The sequence below is a fragment of the Anser cygnoides genome, chromosome 3 (genome assembly GCF_040182565.1).
Source record: "Anser cygnoides isolate HZ-2024a breed goose chromosome 3, Taihu_goose_T2T_genome, whole genome shotgun sequence".
In the NCBI taxonomy this organism is placed as follows: domain Eukaryota; kingdom Metazoa; phylum Chordata; class Aves; order Anseriformes; family Anatidae; genus Anser; species Anser cygnoides.
In genome coordinates this window covers 47948030-47971593 of record NC_089875.1, presented here as the reverse complement: position 1 = coordinate 47971593, position 23564 = coordinate 47948030, and the positions used below count along the sequence as shown (strand labels likewise).

The 23564-nt window shown below is 35.6% G+C and overlaps 1 protein-coding gene across 6 annotated transcripts in view; it reads right to left on the bottom strand.

Annotated features, from left to right (window-relative positions):
* Positions 1–3389: 3389 nt before the first annotated feature.
* PDE10A (phosphodiesterase 10A) overlaps positions 3390–23564 on the bottom strand; it is a 371561-nt gene continuing 351386 nt past the window's right edge. For all 6 annotated transcript variants that reach the window (XM_066994132.1, XM_048067853.2, XM_066994131.1 and 3 more), the window contains 3 exons: positions 20229–20309; positions 14345–14433; positions 3390–8064 (listed from right to left, as the gene is read on the bottom strand). In XM_066994132.1, the coding sequence (XP_066850233.1) occupies positions 7947–8064; positions 14345–14433; positions 20229–20309 (288 nt within the window). In that variant the 3' untranslated portion in view covers positions 3390–7946. The remainder of the gene's footprint in view (positions 8065–14344; positions 14434–20228; positions 20310–23564) is intronic.

The window sequence follows — 23564 nt, the reverse complement described above, 5'->3', positions numbered from 1 at the left end:
ATGGCTGTGGGAGAAACATATATCTTAAAGATTAATAATTAAGCAGTTCATTGAGGATGGTCAAACACTGGAACAGGCTTCCTAGCAAGATGGCTGATGAACCATGCCTGTCTGTCTACAAGAGGAATATAAAAATTTATATATTATGCCCTAATATACATATATATTTATGCCCTTAATTAAATGCTTTAATTTTTGGTTAGCACTGAAACGGTCAGGCAGTTGAACTATATGATCTTTGTAGGTCCCTTTACAACTGAACTATTCTACTCTACAGTTTCTAATCTTATTGCAGAATATGACACTATGCAATACTGTATACAAATTATTACTTTCAGGGCTAAAAGCAACTAGGGTTTAAGGTCTCCTTTCCACAATTCCAGCCCATTAACTCAGTGTTTTGTACACATTTTGCGGTTTATATAAACCTTGGAAACATAGCCCTGCAGAAGGGCTTTACACTTTTAATTCCTGATCATGGGGAATTAATAAAGACCAAGAAGTAGAGAGGGTAGAAGAAGCTGTAGAGACGGTGGTCTGATTTACTCATGGAGTCCTCAAAGGTAAAAGAGAAATAGAAATTACTCCACCAGGAAAGCAAAATTATACAACAGAACGGAAAAAGGCAACAGATGAAGAAACTACCTTATCAGCAAATCCTACATAATAATTTCAAGGAGTTGATTTAGAAACTTTCTGATAGCAAATAGGACATTAGTTTTCTGTGTGAAGTTTTCTGTACAGTCTGCAATTCAACATAACACTGAGATTGATGGTCATGGGACTTACATATCTTGTGGTGTAGGACAGAAAAAGGCTTCAACTGATGCACCACCAGCTACAATGGTGACTATCTCTGAACACTGGAATGGTTTGATCAAACTCTGATCTGTTTGCATTGGTGGCTAACTCTGATGGCAATACAATATGCAGGAAGAAGTCATGAAAGATAGCTTTCAAAAAGAATATATTCTGATTTTTTTTTTGTGCTATTTTAAATACATCCCAACAACAACCAACAAGAAAAAGGGTATTTATTCCTTAGAAACTTTAGTTCTACCACAGGCATGATTCTAGATTACCTAGAAGATTTACTGGTAACAGGACTTTTTTTTTTTTTCTTTTCTCTCATTTCCATGTTTTTAAGCAGTATTTATTATGAACTTATGTTGTTTCTCTAACTAGCATAAAGACAGCTCTAGGAATAGAAGTAGCTCTACATCGTATTCTTACCTTTATTCACAGGGTTTGCATTGCTGTGAAAAGTGATTAAGGCCAGCTGAACGTTAACAGACAATGTGATGAAATTTGTTCAGCCGTTTTAGTAACATTATATAAAAAAAAATAATAAATAAATAAAAAATCTTTACCTGGTATAACTCATTCTTTTCTCTTCAAATATATCATTTGATCTGATTCATATTCTTGACTCTCAGGCTCTTTCCTTTAGAAGACTTTTCTTTTGAACAACAGATCTTATGCACATGCCAACTAGCTTCTGACAACTTTCTCTGTAGCTCTTTCTTGACCTAGAGTCAAAGCTCTTCATCTTTGTAAGCAACACCTGTAACACAGGTAGCACTTCCTAGAGCACTATAAACAGAACCATTTTGAAAACAAAACAAAACAAAACAAAACAAAAATTCTCCCTAACCTGAGGAAGCGCTTGCAGACTGAGGAAGAAGAAATAATCCTCAGTAATTGTCTTCAGCAAAATATGTACAATGAAGTAATCTGCAACACCTGTTGATCAGGTGAAACTCATTGAAGCCATCAGCCATTACAATTGACTCAAATGAGCACAGAACCTTACCGAGAGCACTTAGCTACTTACAATAGAGCCTGATTCATCCTAGTTCATTGAAACTAGGATGTTCATTGATTCAGCCTACTTCATTGAAACTAACAGTTCCTCCGCAGGTTTTAATAAGCTTCAGTGGAGGTCTTTTACATTTACGTTTTCCAATATCTACAAGGGGATATATTCAGGTATTGTTTTAATAATTTTCTGGTGATGTTTTTCAATAACAAATGACAAAAAATATTAGGAAAAGCATATAGACTGTGCAGTGACCATCAATGGCAAAGCACCATGCTCTACTACAAGAGCTGACTGCACGACAAGCAGAAAAGTATGAAAAGGCATGAAATTGACTGCCATCAATTTGCCATCAAATTACTTGACCAGAAAGGGATTGACTTCACCCCACAGTTCCTGGCAAATATCACAGAAACAGGTAAAAAGGACCAAATTAATAGTATTCACAGTAACATTCCTCTTGTATTACCAGTCCCCCCAAAACATTCGGAAAGTTTAACTTAAATGAATTATCCCTAACAAATGCATTAAATCTCACTGTACTTTGTTTCATCACAAGACTTAGCCCTACCAGCAGTTTCCTTGCAGCAAAATTTTGTGGAAGTGTGGGCCATAATAGCACAAATCCAGGAATACTTTGTGAAACATGTTTTTGACAACCATAGGCAGTAGCTAAACAGTTGCTCTGGAAACCTCTTTCTGGCCAAGTCGTGCTAGCAATGCTCCCGGTTCCTTCAATGGGGAGAAAGACCAGGAATATTTGGAGGCTGTGCTGAGAACAGGAGCACAAAGTCTGTCTGGAGCCTCTTTCCCAAGCACAATGTCTGTCGCTGAGAATGGAAGGGTCGTGCAGACTCATGATGACACAAGACAATTTTGAGGGCTATAAATGGTGAATATCCTGTTTACTGAGCATGAACAATACAAGGAATCTTTGAAGCAAATCAATACGCTAAGTAGATAAACACACAAGATTTTTTGTTTTGGTTTGCTTTTTATAAATATCTGCCAATGTACAATTCGGAACTTTATTTTACTGTTCTCTGAACCTATCCTGTATTTTCAGGGTATTGACCATTGTCAAAGCCCTATATCCTTTTGGGGTAGCAAGCATTAAAATTTGGGTGCAGAATTATTTTTCTAAATTCAGCATCTGAGTATCTGCATAATTCCCAAAGGGTAATAAATTATTCTGCATTAGCTACATGCCCATTTGGCAGTGCCAAAGCAAGGATCTATGTGAAATTACATCAACAGCAAGGTAAGCTCTCTGGCAGCTGGAGAGCAAATGGGAAAACGGATCGTTTTGCAGTTTGTGACAATGTAAACTCACAACAGGTGATTACATAAAAAAAAAAAAAAAGAAAGAAAGAAAAAAAAAGAATGTGTTTATGTTGGCAAACATAAATTATGGGACTCCATTATGTTTTGATTCCATTTCTCCTGTGGTTTACTTGTGGTATATGAACACATACACGTGCGCACATGCGGGTGCGCGCACACACACACACACACACACTTCACACCCCTCACTTCCACTCCCAATAATAGCAAAAATAAACATGAAAAATAATATTAAAAAACTCTGTATTCAGTAATATTCACACCAAAGAATATGTATAGATATATCCATTAAAATTATGAACATTTCTAAATATATTTTATGTATCATACATATATTTATATGTATAATTACATATCCACAGAAGTAGTCTTGCTGTGCTAAAGCCAGCAGTAAAAGCAAAAACAGGTTTCACAATAGGACACCCATATATGCATATGTACTGGCTGTTTGGTTTGTGAATTTATTTACAACTTAACTATATCATAATAAATGCTTACTGTTCTATTGTACAAACGTAATAGTAAAGGTTTAGGTTTGTTTTTAAATACAAAGACTGCAAATGAATACATGAAAAAAATTACACACCATGTACAGTATTTATAATTTATAAATGCAAAGTTAAGACCTCTTTAAATTATTGCACTTGCATATTTTTTGTTTTATTTTTACAAAGATAGTTTATATGTATCATATATATATATATGTATGTGTAAATATATATATATATAAAACAAATCTTTCAGCTCACTAAATGTAGTAAAGTTGAATGTTACCTTGAAGTTCTTTCTTATTCACATAACAGCCCAACCTGAATTTTGAATATATATGAATCTACTCTACAAATCAGTTTGACCTACCTTAGAAAGCAGTCCATAGTTTTAGGTTGTGTTTTTTGTTGTTGTTATGTTTTGCTTTTGTTTTTTTTGTTGTTGTTTTTGTTTTGGCAGAGTATACACCCGTATTACAATCGAGCACAGTTTTTGGTCAGAAAGGAAAATAAGTGTTGTAATGTGCCTTTGCTAGATTGGGATATATAACCTAAAGTTTGAACATGAACTTCCTCATAGTAGTGTGCAGAAAGTCTCTTCTGTATTTAGAATGAACAAATGAATTGTACCACTTCACAGAATTGTTCCTGTATCACAGTGTTAGAGGCAAATGCATTATTTCAAGAGGGTCATAATTGTTTTGAGCATCTAACAAACTCTGTTTTTAACATGAATAGTGCTATTTGCAATCCCTACGATTTTAACACTAAACGGTCTAAATGCAGTCACAGCAAACTGATCACACTATTTGAAGTTTAAACACACGAAAGAAGTCTGTGCTACACAAAAAGATGAATTTCACACTGCATGTCTCCTCCAGTGTAAATATATTTTAGCATATACTCCTACTAAAAACACTATTGTGTTTTTCTAATGGAATAACTTACTAAAAATAGATCACGTATTAAAGAAAGTACTGCCATGAGTTGAACCATTACAGCAAGATGTTGTACTACATTACAAAATTCATAGACTAATTATAACAATGGAATTTCTGACATTGCTGTAATAAAATATGCAACATCTCAGATGAATATCATGCTATGTGAACTATTTTTCTCTCTTAGTGCATATCTTTCAGGCATCATTTCACAATATATTAGAAATGCTCAGATATGGCTTCAGATAGTCCTTTTACTTCTCCTGGGCTTAGAAGCAAAAATCCATTGAAATCACTAACAAAACTAATGCTGTTCTGGGAATACAAAGTCTAACACTTCTAGGAAAAAAATCTGTGTTTGTTGTTGTTGTTGTTGTTATTTTTTTAATTACTTTTTTTATATATGTTCTTATTGACCTTGTACAACATCAGGTTTTAGCAGGATAAAAATGGCTTTTGGCAGTTTAACTTAATGGGCAGATTTCTGAGTTCAAGTTCACGCTTTTGAACCATTAAATTTCAACTTGTACTTGAGTTGTGAAATTCAAATTCAACTTCAAAGTTTTAATTTTTGGTGGGTTTGACTTTGGGAGTACTGATTTTAGTGTTTTTTCTACAAAAAGTTACATCTGAATCTGTACTCTTTAAATGCTGAGACTAAATTTTCTTAGAAAATGTAGCCCACTATTGCTAATTTTGTTATAGCTACAGACAAAAAGTAACTTTTTGTCATGATTTTTTCCTACTTTCATACACCAATCCACAACCACTGTAACTGAAGTTTTTAGTTCTAGTGGACATTATACTATAATAAACATGTATTTTAAATGTTTCAGATAGTTCTGCATTAGAAAAAACAAACAAACAAAACCATCTGATTGACTTGGGACGTTAATAGAACAACTTATGGCCAATTCGATGAATTTGTTAGGGAACTATGTTCCATATCAGTACTTATAAACTTCAAAACATAACATACCATGTGATACGGCAAATATTCTGAATAGTAAGTAACAGAACTAGCCAAGTTGTCTTTACCAGCAATGACTAGAAGATGAATTAAAACTTTGCTTAACACAGACACAGTGTGATAAGGAATATTTTTGCAAAGCTTGTAAGATCATCATTCTAAGAAGAAGAACAGCAAATATACTTAACCCATGAAGGAAAAATATTCAGTTCAGTTGGTAGCATATCTGAATTTCAGAGAGTATTTTTGTGGTCACTGTAGATTTAGATAAATTTCCATGTGAATTAGGAATGATTGATTGTGTATCAAGTACTCAGCAGATGAAAGTCTGCATCTGTATGATTTCATTAAAGCAGAACTACTAAGTAATAAAGCAGAAGACAGCATGAGATACTATTCATTCTACTTTGGTGTTTCTTTTTTTTTTTTTTTAAATCCAAAATGATTAAATAATTTACTGTGGTTAGAAATGAATTTCTGCACTTAGAATTAGCAAAGCACCTGAAAAGAATTATGGGGCTGCTGCTAGGTAACCTGTATCATACAAATAAGATAATTTCATATTGAATTCTCGACCTCTGGGATATCTATGTACAGCAAAGGCTTAGGTGCATTTATACATTATGTGATTACGCATCACATACTGTACACATACTGGTATGTGCTCGACCATAACAGAAGGCAAAACTCAAGAGTAATTTAAATGTCGTTTAAATAAAACACAGAAGATGACATGCTTATTCGAGCAATACAGCTCAACAGGTGTGAGAAGGAAAAAGAGAACCTGCATCCTGTCTTTAAGTTGCTACTGTTATTAGTTGCAGTTACACAAATGGCCATGTTATCACAGAACCACTACAACAATGTATTATCTGTGAAAAAGCATATATAATGCAGTATAGGCTGTATGTGAAAGGTATACAAAGACTGTGTTTTCACTTACTGTGTGGATCAATATGAAGAGTTTTTTCTCATTATTTTTAAGAGAAAGATGAAGGCAAATTAACAGTTCTTGAAAGATACTTTGTACAATTGCACTAAATTCAAAAGAGTGGCATTAAATGTAAGGTCTTAGTCTGTGCATAAGTTTGTAAGGCTGAAGCCTAACTGAAGCACAGAACTGTAAACACAATATTTTAGAGTACTTTTCTTCTGTCAGCTGTTCTTTCTTTGAGAAATGCAGTTCTAAGTCTGGAAATTTTGCTGAACTAAGGAAAAAAAAAAGCAAACAAAAAGGGAGAAGTTTCCTAATTTCACTTATCTCGGGATGGGGATAAAGAGTAGAAGACGACATGCAGTGTTACTGTGCAACACAGAAGCTAGTCTATACAAAAACATTTTTGATTTATTGTGACGGTACCACAATTTCTCTTATGAGACCTGACTTTTCTGACAGGGCTTTTGTTCCCAGCAGATAGCATACTTCAGGTATGTCTCTAATACCTTTTAGAATACAACTCAGCAGGTAGAAGTAAACATGATGACTTTAGTTATTTGTGAGCTAGGCAAGGAAATCTTTGCTGTCACGTTTAAATTTTAATCTGATGCTTCTGTCACTATGGATACAAAAACTCCAACCTGAAACTATGCCTACATCTCTCCTTATTGGAGATAAACATCCAGTACTTCCAGTGTTTAAAGGGAGGAGTTGTCTAGGTTGATAAATCATTCTGGAGAACAAAGCATCATCACTAGTTCTTTCAACATTTGCCTTGTGAGTGACAGACAGTTTGCATCATGATGCTTAATTAAGTACTGTAAACCTTTAACCTGAATGTTGGTTTTCTTTTGTTTGCAGCAAGAGAATTCACCGTAACCTAAGCATGAATTATAGTCTCCAAGGATTCTGCTGGAGTTCAAACTGATTACAAGTAGATCACACATAAACATTCACAATAGCAATGGATATATTGTTCTATTTATAGCCAAGAACTCCCAAGTGACACTGGTGTTAAAGCCAGGCACAGTACAGTATAATAAAAGTACCATTGAAACCCTTACTAGAAAGATACAATTTAGAAGTACCCCCGAAGATTTTTTTTCCCCCATCAGTTTTAAATTAAGGCCTCAGCAATGTAGCCCATGAGATAAGGCCAGTCTTTTATATTCACAAGTCGTAAGTTTTCTTTTGATAGCTGATTCCAAAAAATCTGGGTTGTCATTTTCCCTCTGTTCACGTTGTGTCACTGGTGTAGGTCAGGAGATCGGCTGCCAGAGTTGTTTAGCTGAGTCAACTCCATGGGTGTTACCTTCATTGGCAGATCTGCTTCTTAGTTAGCATTTTGTAGCTTTTCTTTTTCCTTTGTCAAATAAAAACAAAACAAAAAACAACCCCCAAAGCAAGAAGGGATGCTTTTAGGGTTAAAGCAATCTGTTGCTGCTGTTCAGTCATCAATCTTCACAGGAAGCGAATCTGAAGTCCCAGGAGTGATGGACTGGGAGGGAATCCATATAGAGGCTTCCTCACCTCTTGTTACTTTTTCCCATTGGTTGAGATTGTCCCTGGAGATGCAAAAGAGTTAAAGAGGTAAAGCACTGTTCATAAGCTTACCGGGATTTCTTCCTAATAATATTGTCTGCTGTATTATACCTCGAGGTGTGGCTTTATGCTGTATATAAGTGCCAGTATGTCATCAAGCTTTTATCTTCATTATATTCTTTCACCTTTTGCCTTCAGTTATCCCATTTTATAATTGTGTGGCTAGTTGACTATGTATAAACCTATGGCACCCTTACCCCAGAGTGAGCCCTGGAGCTAGAGGCTAGCATGGGCTTCCATTACAGATTTGGAGCCCTCACAGATACAGAGAAAACCCAGTTGGAACCATGTCTGCAGAGACTCTGAAACAGCAGTCTGCAGACAAACAACCTTCCTCACTTCAGACTTCAGGGATTTTACAACAGCGTGCTCTGACCCTTTTTAAAAGCATCACAGAGATTAGTACCCTTGCCAGGAAACTTCCCTCATCGGAAACCACAGAATCAAATTAGGTCTTCTGAAACTTCTTCACAAGGGCTGCCTGACAGTATATAATATGTTGCATGACAACATCATAGTGTCAACTTTCAATTACTAATGTGGTGATCATACTATCAATCTTCCATAACAAGAGTACCTGTTTCTTAAGACAGATTTTTTTATTTTTATTTTTTAGTGTCTCACAGCCTGGCCAACCCCCAAGACCAAATTTTAGTTTGTGAGCCATAAAATATTGAGAAATTAAGCTGGTAATGTTCTAATAATCCAAAGGGAGTATGGACCCATAATCGAAGTTGGTGTAAACTAATATCATTCCAGTGACTTATAAGTCAATGTTGATGATATCCAATAGTGGACCATACTTTGCAACCTCTGGTCCAAATCTAACATTCAGTTTTCAAATGCAGAGACAAAGAGCAAGCTCAGATGGCCCTTAAACATCTTTAGTAAACAAACAGAATGGTAAACCTATGAAGGTCCTACATGTTGTGTGTCATGTTATTATGTCTGATTATATGTGGCAGAACTCTTCTGCTTTTACGTCACAGTTTTGCTGAAACAGTTGATAAAACACAGCAAATAATGAGCTAGAATCACAGTGAACAGGTAATGTTGCACTGTCTGGGGTTGGAAAAGGAAGGATCTGATGAAGTCTACCAAAGAAAGCTGGTGCCCTCTAGGGGAACAGCTACACCATTTCTGCAGGGAGATGGAAACCTGGTCTTCTAGTGCTCCAGGCCAAATAGAAGACAGGTAGCCAGCGTTAAAAAGGCACTGAATGTCAGCTAATACAATCAAGTACCAAGGATTAGAAAAACTCAACCATCAGTATTCCTAGCTCCCTTTCCCAAAACTGGGAAAGTAATGAAGAGAATTGCAGCCAAAAAAAAATTGTAAATTGTATGTACTTCAGCAACAATTCAGACACCTGAAGAAGGCACATGGAAAAATGTTTTAAAATATTTGGTCAGAATTAAAGGAAAAAAAAATGACTGCCTCATCCTCAAAATAAATATACTGTTACAGATTTGTCACTTTGGTAGGCCTAGTGAGTACATAGGCTACAAAACACTTATATGAATTATTCTGGAAACTATAACACAGGTGGCTGGTAGTTTTGATCCACAAAGAATACACAACATACTAAGAAATATTTTCAATGAGAAAATAAATATATTATAGACAACAGAGTATTTAAAAATGTGGAATAAATTATCAGACAAGATAACCTTCTAGATTCTTAGATACTACCTTACCTCTGGGAAATTGGTGACTTATTATTTTATTATTATTATTATTTAAATTTATTTATTTACTTATTTAAAGGTGTGGATAATACGATTCATTTGCCTTTGTACTCCCATTGAAGCCCTGGCTCCTAAATGTCTGGAATAAATGCTAGGAGGCTCTCAGAATAAAAACCTTGATGGTGAAATGCTGCATTGGCTGCTTCTGTTGCTATTATTTGCAGCTGGTGTCTGCATTCCAAATGACTCAAGGACACAGCAGTTTAAACACTGCGTTCCAAGAACGAGCACTGCTAGTGAAGGAGTGATATCAAAAGCGGTCCAGTCAGCAGCTGAGGCAATACCAAACAGGAATGAGGCTGTGTTCCTCTCATGACACTGAATAACATTTGCTACTCAAAAAAACCTGTAGTGCAAAATCAGCTATTTGAAACACTCTGGAGTAATCTAAACCTGGCAGGAACACACATTTTAGTAATTAAGGAGTTGAAGTCAGATCTGTGTTCTTGAATTTCTAGTCTGCATCTCCAGATCTGAACTCTCAACGTTTTCTCAATCCCCACAAACAGATCACTTCGGGAGGGTCTGCACAGGGTAATTTCAAGTCAGAGCAATTAAGTTCTAAAGCTACCAAACTGTTAATCAGAAGACATTAAGCCAGGGTATAAATTTTCAGAAAGCTCTTTAGTCTTATGGAAATCTTAAACTCCATCCATGCACCAGTTTTGCATCACTGCAATCTAAATTAAGGAATTCACAAGATCAGGGTGGAAAGCTGGGTCTGTACAGAGCTCTGCCCAGTCCAGAGATGATGTCGCTGTAGGTTTCAGAAATATCTGTATCATATATGAGTTCAAAGCAATAACTTCAATTTCTAGAACAGAAAACATTCACATAATATATACCAGGAGACTGGTTGATATTGCTACAGACATCATACCTTTTGCAGAGAAACTTACTATTGAAAACATGTTCGTGCTTAACTTTCAGAAGTATGATAGACTTTGCATCTAGAAAATAAGCATATGTGCATGCTTGATACACTAAAATTCAACTTCACATCCCTTCAGTTGAGTACTGAAAGATGGACCATCAAATATTACAATCCACTTTTGAAACTAAGTCTATGTGGCTAGAAATCAAAAGATATGGGTCTTCCAAGAACCTTGATCCTTGAGGTGATGCTGTGCCATCCTAACCACTCAGCCTAGCTTCTCAGCCTCAGTTCTCATTAAGATGAATAGCAATGCTTACTACTTAGCAAAGATACTGGCAGGCTTACAGAAATGTTTCTACAGTAGCTACAAACCCATTTTTAAGACCTCTCATTTGACTGTGCTAGTAAGAGAACTTTTTTTACATTCATCACTGGCTTTTCTTCATTAATAATAAAGGCTCTGCAAGACATTTTTGTATAATTATATAATATTGTGAGTTGGGAGGGACCTTAAATATCATTTATTTCCAACCCCCACTGCCATGGGCAGGGGCACCTTCCAGTAGAAGGTGGAATGTTAGAAACATATAGATACAGACTTTAGGAGTAAAATTATACCCAAATGTTGACAAGTATGTAATTTAAATAAATAAATAAATAAATAAATAAATAAATAAATAAAAATCACATACATGTTAAGCAGTTTGATAATATTCATTAGCCTGAGTAGAAACAAGCAAGTGAAAACACTCATGGTAAGCATCACTGCATTTCTAATGCTTTGCATTATACTTGATGCTGTTTAGTCCATGTAAACATATGAAACTGTTTCTGATTGAAAACACGGTTATGCAACACAGAATCTGTGTTCCAGTTATACGGACCAAATAAGTGACCATTTAGTTCTCAACTGTCCATAGAGCTGAAGCAACATGCCTTCAAACAAAGATTACAAATCCAGCAGTTAGAAAACTTCCAAGATCTGAGACTACCTCTCAGTTAAGTAGTTGGATGAGTCACGACCCTGTAAAGATTGAAAGGATTACAAGTAGTTCTATAGTTTACTTCATGTTCTCTGATTTCACATTGAAAGCAACTCTTCTTCATTTGTCAGCGTACACATGATTCAATTATCTATAATCAAACTATCAACAAGTATATATTAGGTCAACATGGCTCAGGGAGTATGCATTCCTACCCTGCATTGTAACTCTGAATTCCAAAACAAAATTTGGACTTTGACAGAAACACACTTTGCAGCATTTTGAAACTAAAGAGTTTAATGCTGTATTACAATTGATGGAACTACTAAAATATGCACTTATGAATACTTCCACAATACTCAATTTAGGACAACAAATTACTGCCTATTATTTTCTGCACATTGTTACTTTCATAACTTTTAAGGACAAAAGACACTACTATAAGTATCGACTACCCTGACTGGAAAAGACAGGCCTCAGCATTTTCATCATAGTAACTGTACATCGCTCTTGTATCCCTCTTACCTAGCATATTTAAAAAGTATACCATAATTTGGTTTATGATCTTCAAGTGATGTTATTCCAAATGTTAAAAAAAAAAAAGGCATTCACCATACTACCAGTTTGAACATTTGGGCTTCAGCTTCCAAACACATAGTCCAAACACATTATCTGCTAAATTAATAAGCTTTGTCTAATCAGAAAACTTCCCATGGAGACAGCCTTTGTCATTCTCTCGATTTTTTTAGTCTCTTGCTACCAAGACCTCATTCTTCGGGTCCTTTCTTAATCTTCTTTTATTTGGTTGTATCTTTATTTACTCTTCTAAAAGCACATACACTAAACAAAATTCCAGCTGTAGAGACACTAATGCAATAACTACAGAGGTGTAGTCTCTAATCCGATGTAGTATTTCCTCCCTATCCATCTAGGGGTTGCAAAGCCATGACCAGTAGGGGGAACTTAGAGACAACTGACAATTAACAACTCGTAGATACTCACTGTTTTTCATAACATAGTCATTTGCCCCTCTGTACAGAGCTACATAATCTTCTCATAGCTAAATTAAATAGTATCTGGCTGGAAATTAAATTATTTTGCTAACCACTATGTTAAATTTTGTGATGGTTGACTTTAATGAGGCCCACTCTAAAAGCCTCTTGTCTACTTGAAATCTTAGTGAAACACTAACTCTGCAAACACACAACATGGGTTGAATTTCAACTGACACCCAGAGGACCAAATGAACAAAAATGATGAAAGCTGTTTAAAGTTTCCCAAACGTTTTAACTGTGACTTTAATATCTCGCATCTGGAAACAAGATTGAAGGTCTCCAAATTTGAAGGAAATACAACAAAACAAACAACAAAACTGAAAAACAAAAATCAGTGTAATAATAAAAACATGGTAGGCCGTAAGACCACCTGGTGTAAACAGCAGTAGCCTGGGAAGACCAAAAAAGGTTAGTGACAGCCACAACTTGATATGCAGAAGATGAGGACAGATTGGATTTCTTAGGATTTGAAAAAGATTTTGAGAGGGATGGAAAGTTTTCTTTGTTTAGAAGCAGGCAGGAGGGAAATGAGAACAGATTAGGTTGGAGAGAAGACAAACTGCAAGTTCACGTGTGCATGAGGTAGTGGTTTGCATTCCAGTATTGTCCAGAAACTAATAAATCCAAAATTTCACCATGTTTTGTATACAGTGGGCATTCTTCTGTTACTTCACATAGCACACAAGGTCAGGCAAGTGACAAAGAAAAAGGTCAATGCAAGCTAGGACCACAACAGAAAAAAAAAGTTTATGAGAGAGATGCTTTTAAGAACATTGAGAAACTTAACTTCTTGGATGTGATTAAAGAATGCTGACAATTTACCAACCAACTGCTTTCCTTAGAGAATACTGATTAACCTGAAACTGGAACATTTCTTTGAAGCATATTGATTTCAACATACGTTTTGTCAGTGACGATTGCTGAAGTCCAGGATATAATTATTGGACTGAACTACCTACAAAAAGATCCACCATCATTCCAGGATAGAAGCAGTCAATTGGTGAAGGACACTTTCCTCTCCTCCAGAAGATCCCAAGCTACATCCTTACTGCTTAGAAATAAAGTTGCATTTGCCTTTCCCATATCCCAGTGGTATCCCCCTTATGCTGAAAATTACCGACCAGTCTAAGTTGGTGTGCTTTTTTTCTCTTCTTTTTTTCAGAAATGTTCTGACGTGAATAAAGCCACATGAAAAAAAACTTTTTTTTTTTAAATGAAACAGAATTCTTGTTTTCTGCCAATCTTAGTTGTGAGAACTATGTTGAAATAAAAAGGACACAGTGAAATTGCACTGAAGCAACATAGATAGAGATACATAATCACTGAAACTGTTTCTCTCTGAGTACTTTTGGCATCAAACACACTTTAATGAACCATGTCTGTAGATCTGCATTGGATAGTCCCAGGCAGTAGTTATTGCCTCTGGGTTTCTGCATGGATTAATATGAGATATATATCCCCCATTATCTGCATGCAAATCCTCAAATTAAAGGTTTGTTTTTCCAGACAAACTAGTCAAGCATGTTTGTTTTTTCTTTAACCAAGCTATCTGCTATGCAAAAACTTGCACGTTTACTTACCTGCATGCTCGGAGTAGTGGCCCAGTTGGAGGAAAGATTTGTGCAAGTGTCGTGTAACATGGGATGGCTACAGCATTGTAGAACCCAATCTATGAAAAACAGCAATGAAAAAAAGAATAGTTAATTGTTGCCAAATTAAAATACTGAAAATTAACAGCCAACTAGAGTAAAGCTGTTGACTACCTATTTAATTACTGCTTATCTTAGGACTTCATACTTCTGCATCTCATCTTAATATCTAAAGACTTAGCATGAACATTAACAGTGAAGTGCTTGACAGCTGCAAGTCGCTTGCTTGCCTCTCTCTAATGATTATGGTGGCTGCTTCAGATAGCAGACCTGCTATCTACAAGACCTTTTAATATTCTATTGATTTAATTGATTTGCTCAGTATCTCTGGATTTTTGGTAGTAGTGGCAGAAAATAGGTGTAGATGACAGAGTCATTTCTACAAACATTATTCTTGTGATGGAAAAAAAAAGAATTTTTTTGAAAGCAGGAAATTTGTGCAGCATTTCCAAAATATGGTTGAGCTCTGGATTTTTCTGATGTATGTATTCCATAGCTCAATTTACTTGAAATGCTACAAGGCTTCAAACCTTCATAAAGTTTCTGTTTTCTTTTCATGTATGTAGCGGAGAGATATATTTTTACCATTATCATATAAATCTGTTCAGAGAACAAGCACATTTTCAATGATATCAGATTCACATAGGCTGAGAACCTTATGACAGCTACCATGTTACAGGTGATTTACCATGACACATGGGAATTTTTAGAAAATGCTACTTATATATAACCAAGGATGGAAGTTTAAATTCAGATTCACTATAACATCATTCGTTTACCCCAGACTCTCATGATAGTCACTGTAGTCCACTATGATCCCTTTGGAAGAGTTTTTAGACGTGTCTTAGTGAAATAACCACATGTACTGAAACCAAAGCATTTTATAAAAAATCTCTTGTTAACAGTCTAAACATTGGCCCTTATTCAGAAATCAAAGAGCAACTCTTGTCCTCACTTCCACCAATAGATTCCTCCCATATTGCTATGTAAATAAGTCCATTTTGTACTTAAAAAAAAAAAAAAAAAAAAAAGACATTTCTCTGACCTAAGAAGACCTAGAAAGAAGACCTAAGATGACCTAAGAAGACCTGAGAACCCAGCAGTCTCTGTTACAGTAATTATGGTATAACCAATAGAAACAAAATGCAGAAGACCATAAGGCAAAGCACACAGCAGTCGTGTCTGTTCATCATTTAAAATAAATAAATAAATAAATTTCTATTTTGCATACTGCATTCTTTTCATGTTTTTATCCTATGTATTGAGTGTTTTGTTTGTTTGTTTTTGTTAAGGGGGTATTTATTTTACTGGAAAATATCAGATTTGCTGCATATCTATCCAAAATTATAAATGGGACATTAAATACCGTCACACTGTAGACCTTCCTGCTCGATGAGAAGTGAGTTTTCATCGCAAAATGTGAAAGATTTCAACCAAACTAAATCAATTTATAACATAATCCAACAAACCTTGTTTTTGGAACTCTGGTATTTAAGACAAAATATGTCCTTTAAGACACTGAAAACTCTTAAGTTAAAATGTACATCAGTCGAGGAGAAAAAAAAAACTAACAGACTGAATGGATTTAGTTTCTGAATAAAGACAAGCTAATTAAAAATGTCTCTTTGCAAGAGTTTAGATTTCTGACCAGAGCATACTCACACAAATCCTCTGGTAAAAGGATTAGATTGCCTGAATACATAATTCTAGACTGAGTTTTATGTTGCTATGGCCAGAGAGAAAGCCTGAAGTTCACTCAGGAATAAGTAATCCATTGAAGTCACTGCAGGAGAGGCAGCATATGTATATCCTAAGATGCATAAGAAGGAAGAACTAGAAAATATCTTTTGTTTCTGAAACAAACTGCTACTGTTAATATGTTAATACTGTTAATATGTTAATATGTTAATACTGTTTTAATATGCATTGTGCATATTAGAAATTATTTATAGCTTTGAAAGCTGGATCTTTACTGTTCAGATTGGAGTATTTCAAATAAGAAATCACTCCTAACATTTTATTTTTTTGCATAAAACTTCTCATTTTCAACCTAAAAACTATATTTCTGAGTTAAGTTGTGAATGGTTGGATCTTGTGAACCATTTCTCATTCCTTCACTTCTCAGGTTGCCTTGACTTGCTTATCTAAAGAGTTTTCAGGTCACTGCATTCTTTTGTCATTTCTATTTTCCTCACAGGTTCCAAAATTCTTAGGCTGTGAAGATGAGAGACATTTACAGGTCTAATGGAAGCCAAAGCAGAAAACATCCTTCAAGCGTGCAATCTTGGTGTAACCCGAAACACTGATTAAATTCTCAAGGAAGGGGCAGAAAAGAGGGTGAGGGAATCCTTTCTGAGTAAGGAACAAATCCTCAGTGCAGGCTCCACAGTAGGAAGACACCAAACTCAGGGATCCTTCATGAGTTGTACTGCAAAGGGCAACTGATCCAACCACCTAGATGAGTATCTTTCAACCAGTGAAAGAGCCAACCACAAAACCATTCTCATCAAAGATGAGCATTTGAGGCACAATTATTTTTTTCTGAGATTGCATGTTTATACAAATCCTCATTTCCTAAACATCATTGTCATTTAAATAAGGTGTTAATGCTTTAATTAAAATCCACATAAAAATATGGGATCCTAAACTCATTAATACTTTCTGTTAGAGCCCAAGGAAATGGATGATAATGCTCCATTAAATTCTTCTGTCTCTGCAGAAATATAAGAATAGTTACTTGCACAGAACTATGTATGTCCTAAATCTCATGTTTTGCTGTAGCGCTGTTGTGAGATATAGCAGCTGCAACCACACTCTGAAGTTGACTTTTAACCTCTTTATTTTGCTTAATATTTTACTGCAGAGCACAATGTAAAAGAACCTATGAAGATTGTACTTCTCTTTAAAAGAGAAAAAAATAGCTTACTTCTTAGACCTGTACTTTCACCCCATTAACAATTCTTTCATAAATACCCAGAAGAGTAAGTACTATATGTACTGTAATACCATGTACTTTTCAAGATGTTCAGAGATAACTAATACAGTGTGTGGAAAAATAAACCAAGTACAGAAAAATATTTCTTCTCCTACTAGGCTTACACTTGACACATGAATTTAATAAATTAATGCCAATTCCTCACTATAATAAGAGTAATAGATATTATGCTAAAATATGAGATAACATACAGGGTTATTTTTCAGAATATAAAAATTTCCTTAGTCTTGCTTAACAAGTAATTAATCTACAGCATTTTTGATAATTTGTTGTTTCTAGTTTATTTTAAAATTATCGTTCCCTTCACAGTTCATGAAATGTTTTGTGATAGCCATTGACAATTAAAGTCTCAGAGGCCACTAAAAGTAAATAAAATCCTATATGTATATGTATGTATATATGTATATAAATAGACAACAGACCATTTGCTTTTCTTTGTTCACACAAACAAAGAAGAGCTAGCTTTCTTGTTTGCCCAAAACAGCTGACTCAAAGACCTTTTTTCTTCTTGAATTTATGTTTACAAAACACCTATTTTCCCTAGGAAAAGCAGAAAAAAGCAATAAATGCTGCACATTTTGCTACGTATTTGTGCTCAGGAAAATCAATACACAAACACTTTGAGAAACAGACAATTGATGCTCTTAAAAATACACTACTTATTGCTTATCCTCAAGAAACTCCTCACATATTCCTTTTGTTCATTTTTAAAGGAATGTCAAAAAGCAATGTATGTAGTTATCCAAAATAATAATGAAGAAGTATTGGCCTAAAATCACAAATATTTGAAAATCTGAACCTGAGTATTTTAGCCAGGAGCAAGTGAAAGCAATAGTCAAATTTGTAGAACAGCAAAAACTTTTAGCTAAGTTTAAACTTCTAGCAATTGCTGAATTGAAAAGGTGTCATTGACTTCTCAGAATTTGATGTTACTGTAGCTTTAGCAAGAGTTACCAGTACCAAAAAACAAACAAACAAACAAAAAAAAAAAAAACAGTCTGTGAAGATCTCTATCCTGCTACAGGGACAAACTGCTTTTTCCTTGAGTTGTCCTACATGACTTTACTAACATCGCTTTAAGTATTCCTTAAAATTTTCCTAAGACATATACATTATATGATACTGATCCTTTACACAGTGTCTCACGAAGGTCCCAGAGCTTGAAAAGGGTAGCACAGGCAATTGCTGGTGATCACCAGTGTCTGAGTTTGGTCATTGGCAACTAATCTCCTGTGTTATCTTACCACATATCACCAAGTAATTGATGCCCTTGTAGATTTTTTCAACAACCACTTTGACAGATATTAAAAATACTTGAGAAAGAAACTTCACATCCTTTCCAGAAATCCCATTTAGTCTTTTGTGGGACTGATAGACAGAGGCATCGAGTGCACACTCAGCAAGTTTGCAGCTGACACCAAGCTGAGTGGTGTAGTAGACACAATAGAAGGAAGGTATGCCATCCAAAGGGACCTGGACAAGCCAGAGAAGTGGGATCGCATTAACCTAGTGATGTTCAACAAGTCAAAGTGCAAAGTGATGCACCTGGGCTGGGGAAATCCAAGAGAGAAGTTCAGACTGGGAGAACTCACTGAGAACAGCCCTGCAGAGAAGGACATGGGCATTCCGGTGGACGAAAAGCTCAACATGAGCCAACTGCCTCCTGGGCTGCATCAAAAGAAGTGTGGCCAGCAGGTCAAGGGAGGTGATTGTCCCCCTCGTCTCTGCCCTTGTGAGACTCCACTTGGAGTACTCCATCCAGGTCTGGAGCCCCCACCACAAGGATGTGAAGCTGTTACAGCAGGTCCACAGGAGGGCTACAAAGATGATTAAAGGGCTGGAGCACCTCTCCTACAAAGAAAGGCTGAGAGAGCTGGAGCTGTTCAGCCTACAGAAGAGAAGGCTCCAGGGTGACCTCACTGTGACCTTTCAGAACTTAAAGGGGGCTTATAAAAAAGATGGAGAACGACTTTTTGCTCAATCAGATATTGACAGGGGACAGATATTGACAGGACAAGGGGGAATGGTTTTAAACTAAAAGAAGGAAGATTTAGATTAGATGTCGTGAGAAAATTCTTCACTTAGAGGGAGGTAAGGCACTGGAGCAGGTTGCCCAGAGAGGTTGTGGATTCCCCATCCCTGGAGGTGTTCAAGGCCAGGTTAGATGAGGCCCTGAGCAACCTAATCTAGTGGGTGGCATCCCAGCCTATGGCAGGGGGGTTGGAACTAGATGATTTTTTTATGTCCCTTCCAACTAAAACAATTCCAGGTAGAATTCTATCATTTGTTGCTCATTTATCTTGCAGATAGTCTTTAACATATGTGCTATTGGCCAATACCAACGCTCACCTGCCCCAAAGAGTGATAACAAGCTGGAAATCACTGCATTGGGTATTACAAGAATAAAAAAGAGTATTAAGGTATAATCAGAAGACAGACTTCGTTTTTCTCATTGAAATTTCATGACGATTTTCATGGCAGAAATATTGTATCATATCTAAATCACTCCTGAAGCCTTATCATGTTATAGGAAGTGGAGCTATGTTATACAGTAACATGTATAACATGTATAGGTATGTAATTCAGGACAGCAGCAAAAAGTTTACTATCATTTCAGTAATGTCTTTGTAAATGAGTTTTCCACTGTTAAATAAAACAATAAAAAATAATAAAAAAACCATTTTGCATACAAAGCATAGAATTCAGCAGCTCACATACCCTAACATCAAATGCAATATATGGTAATATATGAAATGTTTTTTTCATACATGTTTTATTAATGCTATAAAACATGTATGATTTTACAGAGAGAGTTCATACTTGACCCTGAGGGACTTCATCTTTCTTGTCTCTGTCCATCATAGGAATAGGCTGAATACCCGTTTTCTTCATTTCATCACCCTGGAGAAAAGCAAAGAGAGAGATTAACATTATTCCATGTTCTAATGCATATGGATCTAAAACTCCAGAATTAAAAGTAATGCAACGTACCAGTCTAAGGCAATCTCAGAAAACTGCCTAAGGAGTCTCATTTTATATATTCACCTAAACGATAATGTAAATAATAGATCCTGAAAATCAAATTTTTGAGTCAATGTACACATATTGTCCTTGTTTGCAAGGGCCTATCCATAATAAAAGGCAATTGGCAGAAAGAAAGAAACAAATAACAACAGAAATGGCATAAAATACATCAGATTGACCAGTTATATTCATAGTTAGTCTCACCTTTGAAAACGTTATCTGTTTAAAGTGCTATACCACAATGAAGAACATAACTCACCCAACCAAGACAAAGCTGAGTAAAGCAGATGAATTTATAATGCAGCCTCTTTGTCAACAATCTAGTCTTTCTGACCAAAGATGAGGAGCATATTTTTTACAAAGCTGCCCGTCAAACAGCCTTCTTAAGTACACTAATTATTCTACATGCATAAGAGGAATACTGGGAAAAAGCAGCATATCCAAAAACCAGATCGATGTAACGTGCAAGAGAAAACTGTCTCCTTCACAGAGCAGCCAATACACATTTCTGAACAGTATACTGGGCCTGAACATGATTACTTCTTACAAATCTGTAAGTAACTGGCTAACTTCTGTAAAAAGTTGAAATTTTCAAATAGACTTATGCTTCAGCTGCATTGTTAAAACATCATAGATGCTTAATCTTGAGGTTATAAAGGCAACAACAGCTGTAGCAATGGTTGCTTTTAGCTGCTGCTATTTTCTGGGCTTCCAAAGTCAATGCAAGGAGGCAATGTAATCTTCAAATCACTAACCTGAGTAAGGGAGAAAGTTTAGGCAGGATAGCTGCTAATATCATATTTGTCTATTTGTATACTTTACTATAAGATTTAGCTTACAGATGTTTAGCTGAAAGCTTGGTACATTCCTTAAATCAATGGTCTGTTTCTGCCACAGTTAGTGAAGGCATCTCTAGAAGACAAGTTATTACTCTTTTCTCATATGATTTTATCAAGACAAATTCCAAGCACCAGTGCCCAAGTCCCTTCCAAGGGAGGATTTTGGCCCCTATACTCAAAGAGAAGTTTGCAATACAAAAAAATGATTCTGGTCTAAGTAGAGCCATTAATGACCACCTTTCTATTTTACTGCCTTGCAACTACCTGGAGCGTAGAAAAGATGAGAGCTTGTGTGAGCTTATGGATTTTTTTTCCCCTTGCATATGTGGCCTGATATCAGGTACTGATTATGGTCCTGCTGCAGTCAACCAATGAGTGATGTAATCAGGAACCCACTTCTGAAGTACTGTCTGTCTGTACTATCATCTTGTGAACAATATTTGTCTCATCAAGTAGTTAGATGACAGACTTATTAAATCTAGTCTCTGTTAGACATTCTACTGTCAAAACTTGCAAAGAAAGTCAGTGAGTTGCTGTTTAGCACCTGTAAGCAAATTTGTTTTTTGTGTGCTTCCAGTAAATAACATTTAATTTATTTATTTATATATATATTTTTAAGTACTGTTATCGATTGTTCGGGACTGTCTGCAGCTACCATACTCTCAGTGCTAAGACCCTCAACACTAAACCATTTAGCATCATATGATATGGGCTTTGTTTAACATAATATCAACTGTCCGGAAAACTCTAAAAGTGAGCTTTGAGGAAACTATTCAGCCTCTGGCTGATTATGCCCAAACTGAAAAAAAAAAAATCTCAGAATTATGTTCATCATTCTACCTTGAAAGAAAAGGGTATCACAGAATCAAAGAGTTGTTTGCATTGGAAGGAAGCTCTTGGGATCACCCAATCCACCTCACTCACCCACCCCAGAAAGGTAAGCTACAGTGAGTTGTCCAGGACTGTCCATTCAGGTTTTGAATATGATGAGACACCACAACCACTCCAGGCCACCAATGCCAGTGGTTGACTACCCTTCACAGTAAAAAAGTATTTTCTTGTGTTTAGCTGGAAAACAAGTACTAGAAATACAAGTTTTGTTTTTTTTTTTTTTTGTTTTGTTTTTTTTGTGTGTGTGTGTTCACTGTGTGCAAACATATATGTGATACACTGCTAGACAAAGCTTGCCATAAAAATTACGGCTTTTATCCTCATTGTTATGAGCATGATCAGAAAGTTATAGAAATTCTTAACAAAGATGTTCATATCATACTTGCAGGGCAGCTATAGAAATGGAGGGCTTATAGCAAGTCACTTCAGAAAACACCACAGGATGTTTAATAACTACCTAGTGTCTCATATCCCACAAAAAAATTGCAGAAGACACAAACTTATATGATCCTATACAATTGATCACCAAATGTATTACTTTGCTCAAGTTGTATGACTGTGCTAAAGATTCATACTGAAGTGATAGCAAGGTAAATCTTAGCTGAAAACACTAGCTATACTTGGCTTCATTCAGTGAAGAAAGATCAGTGTGACATACAACAAAATTGCTGCAAACTCTTCTGCAGTTATTATTTAACAATTACATACAGAAGAAACATTATAAAAAGAGTGATTAATTCATTCCACATATTAAGATTATGAACTCAAGTAGTAATTAGGAACAACATTGTGTCCTGTGTATAGAATTTACCCCCCCCCCCCCCCCCCCCAACCCTTATGTAACAATTTCTGGAGTGAAATTCAATCTAATCTTTATATTCATATAGCCTTCCTAGAATTTTCCCTATGTTTGACTTGGTTTCCTGGTTTACAGAAGCAGTTAGACCTATGGTTGATTTGTCAGCCATCCTGAATGGATCGCAACATATCCAACTTCTGTTATATATCACTTAATCTCTTAAAGCGGATGAAGCAAAATAGCAAATAAAGAATTCCATTTCTGTCAAAAACGTCTAATCTACATTTGTTCCATGAAGCAGCAATATAATATAAGATGCATCTTTATTAACTCGAATAACAAAACAACTTAAAGTCTGTGCAGGCTCAGTTATGTCCATAATTCCATCTCTAATATTGCTGAGTAAGAAAAGTCAAATTGATCTTTCACTTTCCACTCAGTTCACAAGACTTGAGAAAAATTATTGTATTTTTTTAATTATTTTAAAGTCTTGTAAGCAAAACAAGTTGAGCATGTAATTAGTGAAGTACATCAACGTTATGCCTCCAATATATTGCTCATAAGAACACTCACTTTCCAGTGCTGACATTTTAGAAAGTGAAT